Source organism: Lolium rigidum, chromosome 6 (genome assembly GCF_022539505.1).
Source record: "Lolium rigidum isolate FL_2022 chromosome 6, APGP_CSIRO_Lrig_0.1, whole genome shotgun sequence".
NCBI lineage: Eukaryota > Viridiplantae > Streptophyta > Magnoliopsida > Poales > Poaceae > Lolium > Lolium rigidum.
Genome location: NC_061513.1, coordinates 40,054,406 through 40,062,788, shown reverse-complemented (window position 1 = coordinate 40,062,788; position 8,383 = coordinate 40,054,406). Strand labels below are relative to the sequence as shown.

At 49.6% G+C, this 8,383-nt stretch overlaps 1 protein-coding gene across 1 annotated transcript; it reads right to left on the bottom strand.

Annotated features, from left to right (window-relative positions):
- Positions 1-2,252: 2,252 nt before the first annotated feature.
- On the bottom strand, positions 2,253-7,172 carry LOC124660369 (auxin response factor 4). The gene is made up of 15 exons (XM_047198177.1): positions 7,130-7,172; positions 6,927-7,036; positions 6,691-6,786; positions 6,495-6,551; positions 6,248-6,409; positions 6,055-6,139; positions 5,708-5,798; positions 5,455-5,619; positions 5,246-5,365; positions 5,068-5,140; positions 4,823-4,991; positions 3,811-4,730; positions 2,949-3,139; positions 2,696-2,858; positions 2,253-2,483 (listed from the first exon to the last, which is right to left on the bottom strand). Exons 1-14 carry the CDS (start codon positions 7,170-7,172, stop codon positions 2,696-2,698), a joined length of 2,445 nt encoding a protein of 814 aa, XP_047054133.1. The 3' UTR covers positions 2,253-2,483.
- Positions 7,173-8,383: the final 1,211 nt, after the last annotated feature.

The window sequence follows — 8,383 nt, the reverse complement described above, 5'->3', positions numbered from 1 at the left end:
GTGGTATACACAAAAATTAACTTCTAAACTTAACAAAATGCGCCGCTACGGCATTCTATGTACAAATAGGCTCAGGGATGCTCAACGGAGCCCATGCCGTGGCGGCAATGTCTCCGCGACGGCTTCACTCGCCGTCGCTACCGAGGTCGATGCGTTGTACGGTTGCTCATTCGCAATATGGCGCCACTCTTCCTCCTTCTCGGCTTACTGACGCGTCGTCTTCTCGAGCAGCCCAACGACAATGGGGAATTCCACCTTCGTGACGAAGTCGTCGTGCATCATGGCACCAGCCTTCAGCACGGCGAGGACTCCCTTGAGCTCGTCGTCGACAATGTAGTCGCCTGCGTAACCAGCACCGACGCGCGCGAGGAGGAGGCAGCGGGGCGGACACGCGCAAGGCGGCCATGCCGCGGCGGGACTCACGCGTAAGAAGGCAGGCGGCGGCATCACGTCGTGTTTGATGTAGCGTCAGGAGCCGCTGAGGCACTCGGCGTCTGACGCTACCTTTTTGCCTCCGTCTTCCCGTTGTGGCGGCCGTACCCATACGAGAGCTCGAGGACCCCTCCCCCCCTCCCGACCGCTCGAGGACCGCCCAGAGACCATCTGCCGCTGGGGAGCTTGGATCTAGCTGCGGCGAGGTCGATTACACTCACCGGCAGCGAATTTCATCGACGGATGCGAGGGCGGAGAAAGCGGCGGAGGAGTGAGGGCTTCGGCCTTCATCGCCCCTTCCGAGCGGCATATGCACCCTTTATTGAAGATACATTTTGAACATATTTAAAAATATCAAAAAAATAAAAAGTAATCTTTTGTATATCATGTTACACGCTCACAAAGTTGTTTCAGCAAAACCGACAAGTTTTGTGCCCCGTGTAAAAAAACAAATCTTGATGCTAAAATAATCCATTTTTCCGGCACATGTTTTGTCTTGGCACAAAAATTATCGGTTTTATGTGAAACTTTATGTGCGCACATAGAATATGCTACTCTACATGCGAAATATTTTTCCTAAATCTTTTATCTTTTTGAAATATGTTTTGTACGTAGCTGGTGCATATACACCGGGATCAAATTTTAGTAGTCCGCCGAATAACAGATTTTCTGCAGTGTGTATACGAGTTTTAAGGTCCAGCTATTTAGGAGGATCTCCTAAAGATGCTCTTAACATTGACCGGATCTGCTAGAGATACTCTTAACATGACCGTTACGTTGGGTCGTTCTTATCACCGCACCAGTCCGCCCCAGACCTATCCTCTCCGGCCGGCGACGAAGGGGCCGAAACAGACTTGCACACAACAAAAACCTTGCCACGGGCCGTTGCTGTTGCACTACCGGCACGGCTTTCTGGCGTCCGACTTCTCTTCCCAGCAACCGATCAACACGCGTATCACAAGTGGACCAGGCGCGATGTACATGTACAGGCAGAAGACAAGGCGAAACCGAACAGCACCACCATCGATCTCATCTTTCGCCGGCAGCACTAGCACGGCACCAAGTGGCGAACGATATGGCCATTTCTTTTCCACAAGAGAGCGACCGGATGTGGTGTGGCTTGCTTTCCACCGCGATATGATTTTTCCATGGGAAGGGAAACAGGGCGGAGACAAGGGGAGCAAACCAGCGCCCGCCACCACTACCACAAGTCCACCACCACGCACACGCCCCTGCCTCCCTCCTACCAATTTATTTGTTCCTGTACCAACCAGGCAACCCAACACCAACACCACTGTACCGTTCCTGTCATCGGCCAAAAAACACCAGTTGTGGCAAGCGAAACGTCCACACCAACACCCTCCATTTGCACTATACCGCCCAGGACCCACCGGCGGCACTGAACCGGACGGACACACTTGCCTTCCACTACTCAATGTATGTATCCGATCGAGCAATCACCAGATATGTATGTGGTGCAGAGTGAACATCGTGCATGCACCCCTGGATCGCTACAGACAGCAACGCCCCACCACCAGATCTCTCTCACTCTATAGCCATTAATACATTAAACAGGACCGGACGTACACATACCATTGTTCTGCCATTGTCACTCCCGGAATAGCTACTGCCGGTAGGTTAATACAGGTACTTACTTACTAACGCTAGCTAACATAGATAGAATATTTACATCAAGCAGGTACTTGGGTAGTACTCCCTCCGTTCCTTTTTAATTGACTCGGATTTAGTACAAATTTGTACTAAATTCGAGTCAATTAAAAAAGAACGGAGGGAGTACTAGCAAACTAAAGAGCAAGCGGTTCAAGCAAAGGGCATTGGTAATAATAGTCTTGGCCCTAAATCTTTCTGCCAAGAGCAAACCAGCGGAATAAACAATTAAGCAGAGAGTCTCTACACTTCCTAGGGACTACTAGATCCAAAGAAGGGGAAGGAGGGGGCGATCACCACATCACTGAGTTACTTCTTCATGGCGGGCAGGACACTTCCCCGTGCGATACCTCACCTCATGCCTCAATCGGCTTAGACACGACCTGCACCAACAACTCAAAGGTGAGTCGCTTTCGGTGATGCTTCTCATAGCAAAAACAACAATATCATGTGACCATGCTTGCAGATCAAGGAAAAGGTAAGGTCTGGCTAAGGTAAAAGGAAAAGTGGATACTACATATAACAAGCATCTTTCAAACAAATGTGAAAACAGTATCAACTTGACCAATAACATGAATTCAGAAGGCGCACATACCTAGTTATCTAAATGGCTTGACGTCAGAAGCTGAGCTTTCTCGCTTGTGCCGTCGCCATCCACCAAGCATTCCTCCTTTCTTGGGGTCGACGATTTCGAGTTCATCTTCTGGACCTCCTCCTTGGTGTAAATGAAGATCTTGCGCACTATGCTGCAGAACTCCCTGTTCAGGAAATAACGTAATTTTAGTACTAGCAATGGGAATTCTACTGCATAAGTAGGTATCAAGCAAGCGCCAAGATATGAGCCTTACTCCCACGGATCATCTCCCACGAGCATCATGTCACCCTCATTGTCAGTGTAAACAATCTGCCAGTTTTTGCTTGAAGACATCAATTCACCGTCAAATTCAAACATCTTGTCTAGCTCAGCTTTGAGTTCATCGTAGTCACTGAACTTTGACAGATCAACTGATCTTCCAAGTGCAACACCTTGCTTATGAACCTGCAAAACCATGGACGGTGTCTATAAATTAGTGGACAGATCAACCAAGAAAATAACACAGGAACACATGATTAAGCAATACTAAATTAGTGGACAGATCAACCAAGAAAATAACACAGGAACACATGATTAAGCAATACTAAATTAGTGGACAGATCAACCAAGAAAATAACACAGCAACACATGATAAACAGATAAGCGCAGCAAATTTGACGACAATATCTCCACGGTATTTAAGAAAATGCATAGACACAGTAGCCACAAGCATGGACCAACTGTTAACAAAAACAATTCGTACACAAAAGCTTTTGATCAAGCAAATCAAATATCAATTGATATCTTTTTTTAACAACCACAGCAGCTTTACCAACAGTGCATAGAGCACTTGGAACTACATTTTTATCAGAACATTGAACATATATTATGAGCCAGCCTGAAACAAACACTTATATCAATTATTATTCAGCTTGAACTAGGAAAATGCAAATGTTTATAGCAAACAAATATTAACAATTAATACCATTTTCACCTACACAAGAACATGAAATTTGCAGTGAGCTGATGAATGGAAATTTATTCTCAAATGGTAGCAGAAATTGGACAGGCAACAAGGGTCAATATAAACATATTAATATCAAGTACAGACTAGCAGATGGCAATCAAGGCAATACCTTTGTGCAACTCCTGGTGGAAGCAACATGGGGCTTGCTTTGGACGTCTTTTGAACTTTGCGGAGCTTGCTGCGTGCTTTTCTCATTGTCAGTTGTCCCAGCAGTGCTTACAGACACCTCAGGAAAACAATCAGTCGGTGCATGTTGCAATTGATTTAATGTTGCAGATGGTTGAGCATGTAGCAGAGGCTCATGTGTTGCAGCCATTGGGGAGCTCAAGTGGTTAGAAGGGCCACTGGTAGTATCAACTTTAAACCCAAAGATCTTGAAACCACTGCCTTCTCTTGTTTTCTGCAAGTCAACAGGAGCTATCGATGCCTGAGGCCTGATCACTCGTGGGTGTTCAGCCTGGGAGAACTGCGGAGTTAACCAATTCGATGGGTGCTCATCAAATCTGAAACCTTGTGGTTGATCTCTTGAATTGCCGTACACAGTGCTCTGGTTGTTCCAGAAATGCACCTCATTGGTCTCTGTTTGCATCTTTGTGCTTGATTCAACAGTCATTGAAGGTTGCTGATGCATGTATAAGTAGGGGTCTGGGTAGTGACGAGCAGAACTGTGATCCTGAAACTGGTTCTTGAATGAACCCAGACGATTAGGAGCCTCATCGTAAGTCTGCATGAAGAAGCCTGGGGAATCACCAAAAGACTGAGCACCAGAAATTGCATCCTTGAAGTCAGGTTCACGCCTTCCCAACTGCATCCAATTATCCATAGAGGGCCTCTGCTGGAAAGTTAGTGGATGGTTTTTTCCAATGTTGGGGGACGGTGACCACATCATAGGCTTCTGAACGGTGGCATCGGACTCGTTACTCTCTGTAAGGTTGTTGGTCCTCAAGGTCAGATGCTCTTGACCTTGCAAGACCATGTTATTTTGATTTCTTTGTGCTTGAGCAGAATCCATATCAGCCTTAGTTGCACCTGCAAATGGCAGCAAAACTTCCTAGTGTCAAACATGGAACATATAACCTTCAGCAAGCTTTCACTACGACTAATGACCTTCTAATAGTTACCTTCTTTAGTAAGAACAGATGATTCAGGAGAAGCTGCAGGAACACTTGGTCTAGGTCTTTTGACCCGAGAAAGAGGAAGCGGGTTAACAGGAGGTGATGAAGCGGGCTCTATTTTCCAAGGAGAGACTCTATCCGGGCGTGGAATAGTTGAAGGCTCATCCCAACGCACCTAAGTTGAAGAAGCAATCCTCCATAAGCATGTGAATCTTCCAGTCATACAAAATAATGGGTGGTCAAATAGTTACCTTCAGAGATCTCCAGCTTGATTCAGGCCACAGCTGGTCAAGATTTTCACTGCCAACTATAGTACCAGTAAACCTACATATGACAACGAAAACAATAGGTTAGAAATGATGCCTTTGTGCTGTTGAGGGGTAAAGCACAGAGAGCTACATTTATAGGGAAATCAAATGCAATAGTTACCTCTGCTCTGGTGCCTCCTCCCCTTCAAACCGCATTCTGAACCTCATCCCAATAGAATAGTTGTTCTTCACAGATTCCATGTACTGATCATAAGGTATGATGAACTCTGAAGGGCTCGTCCTAGAATCAAAGCAATACATTAGACAGCTGAAATGAATTGATGGATATACAGATAAAACAGCAAGATTGCGCTAGACGCGCCAACATACCTAGGTTTATAGTAGACAGTGAACATGCTCTTGGTGTTGATAGCATGCCACGCAGTTGCCAGTACTCCAAGGTGCATGCTATGGCTAGATATGACTGAAGAAGGCACGTTGGACAGCTGCCTCATAGCCCGCCTAACACCAACACGAAGCTCACCGCTCTCTCCTCTGCGTGCATGGGGCAGAACACATCAGCAACGGATCAAGAATTGCTATGCCATTGACTATGCCATGGAGGAAAGGAACAGCAAGATACCTGAGGAAAATGAAGGCGTCCCCAGCAACAAGCCTTTTGGAACTGACAAACACACTCCAACCGCTCTGAAGGAGATGCCTCCTAGGTTGGCCTGTTGATTCGCAACAATCAGTCAGTTAGCACAATTATCATGGGATTATCATTGATGCCATCAACATCAAGTACAAGCTACCCCTTTCCAATTTATAGACGGATTTGATGCATTGCACAGTCACCGACGCCTAAGCTACAACCAAATGCTTAGATGAATCGATCAACTGCTGCAGATCACACTCGCATACTACCAGGCAAGGTAAAACTGGCAGAGATCTCGCACACAATAAGAAGAGGTGGAAGAGAAAGTTTACCTCTGAAGATGTGGCGGAAGCGCCAGTCCATGCCGTGCAGATCCTTGGCCACGAGCTCTTGTGTGGGAGGCGACTGGGTCATATCCTGTGTCAAGTAAGTAGATCAGGTCAGCAAATGCCTCAGAAACGCTGGCGAGGCAGAGACGAGTTCCTCCTCCTAAGGTTGTAGTGGTAGTGTAGAATCCAGACGTACCAGGGGAGGGAGGCACTCGTCGGCGTGGCGGCGCAGCACGGAGAAGCCGCCGTGCGTGCTGGTGTCGGAGGCGGTGAGCGTCTTGCAGAAGGACCGCACCACCGGCTTCGCCGGCGTGGCGCCCGTTGTGGGGCTGGACTTGTCCACAGCCATCTCGTTTTGCTGAAAAATTCGTACAGGGAAGAGATCAACACCTCGAGCCGGAGAAAATCTCCAGAAAAAAATTCGGTGTAGTAGTAGTGCTTACCTCTGGCTCTGGCATGAGCATGACCTGCGCGTAGACCTCGTCGGTGTCGGCCTCCGCCTGGCAGAAATTCGGCAGAACCAAGTCAGCGAACCGAATCGAATTTCGGGGGCGCGCAAAAAAAGGCGGAGAAATTTTCTGCACAAGAGCGAAATTGGGGTCGAGAATCGGGCTAGAAAAGGAGGGGGTGAGCAGGCACCTTGAGCTCTACGTTGATTACTCGGCAGAGCAGCTTGGAGGGCAGATCGTAGAGGCGCATCTGGTTGGCGGCGACCTGGTTCATGGAGGCCTCCACCTGGAAACAAAACAGAAGAAAAAACAACACGAGAGCGTGAGAATTCAGCGCGCGAACTGAAGCGTAGCGACCTCCCTGCGCCGAATCGCGAGGGGGGAGAGGAATTGAGCGAAGAAGAAGAGGGAGAAAGTGGCGTGTACCTGCTCGATGTGCCCCTGCGGGAAGTAGAAGACGAGGTCCCCGACGCGCGGGACGGTGACGAGCGGGCCGGCGCAGGCGTGCCAGAGCTCGTCGAAGAGGGGATCCCCCGCTGCTCGGACAACGACCACGGAAACGTCAGGAACTTGAAGACCAAGGAGGTCGAGAGAAGGTCCGGGTTGACCAGATCTGGAGGCTTGCGTACCTGCGGAGGGCGTCTGCGGCGGCGCCATGGCGGCGGCAGGCATGTCTGCGGGGCTGCGTCGTCGGCGGCGGCGGGGCGGAAACCCTAGCGGGAGGCGGAGATGGGAGGGATGGGGAGGAAAGGAGAGTAGTAGTAGCGGCAGCGCGAGGCAGTAGAAATGGGAAGGACGGGGGCGAGGGGGAAGGAGGAGATGGGGTAGGCGGATTTGGTGGTGGTCTCTTTGTAGGGGGTAGAGAGAGAAAGCCACACACCCCGCGCGCACACCCACGGAAACACGAGGAGAGAGAGAGGAACACCGAGCCGGCTGGAGCGCGGCAGCTACTACTAAGCCGAGCCGCGAGACGAGCCGCGAGCTCGGCGGTGCTGGACCGGTGGGCGACCGGACCGCGTGCGTGGCTGGGCGAAACGTGGACCAGCGGGTCGGGTCGGAGTCCGGTTCGAGGCGGGGGCGGGTGGGCCCCCCGTGGCGCAGCGTTGCGTGTGTGGCGCTGTCCGGTCTGACCGCGCTGCAGCGATGTGGGTGGTGGGCCCGCCTACGGGAGGGACAGCTTTTTACGACCGCCATTCATTTCCCACTGCGGAAATGCCAGTCGCTTGCCTCCCATCTCCACCCACACCTACACTACCTTCTTTTCCGAATAGTTTCTGTTCTCCCCTCAAATTTTAACAATCCAATATACACATATATACATACTCCATACAGTCATTATTACGCCTTGCTTATTTGACAACAGTTTTAGTCTCGCTGTATTCGTACTTAGTACAGCACCAACTATTCTTCCCCCTCCCAGGACAAGCAAGATATTTCTCCTCGCTGGTAGTGCTGGATGATGATGTGGACGTGCGAGGCGCTTATGTTGCCTCGTTCCGCCACTTGTTTGCATCGCCGCGCAACAGGCGACCGGCATTTCCTCTTTGGACGGCCAACCTGATATGGATCGATGCTGCCGTGTCTCTTCTTTTTCCGTTTTGGAGGTGGTGTGCACAGCTTTGTTGCTGGGTGCGGTTCGGCTTAAAATGGGGCGATTAATTAGCGTATTAGGGGTATGCGTGCGCTATAGTTTGCACGCTAAAGAAATTTTTGTCCAACTTCATCGGGCTACTGGGAGCTACGGTGAGGAGAGGCCCGGTGTCTCTCTCGCAAGGACAGCTCCAGCGGCGACCCTAACCTTCTTTTCTTTTTGAACGGAGCAACCCTAACATTAGATGTGATGTGACCACCCCTCTCCTCTTCATTTCCCCTCGTTGTTGTTC

Coding starts and splice junctions, on each gene's coding strand:
- LOC124660369 (XM_047198177.1), bottom strand. CDS start 7,172: ATGCCTGCCGCCGCCATGGCGCCGCCGCAGACGCCCTCCGCAG. Junction 5,799..6,054: donor CTTCCGCCACATCTTCAGAG/GTAAACTTTCTC, acceptor GCGAATCAACAG/GCCAACCTAGGAGGCATCTC. Junction 4,731..4,822: donor ATCTGTTCTTACTAAAGAAG/GTAACTATTAGA, acceptor TGCCATTTGCAG/GTGCAACTAAGGCTGATATG.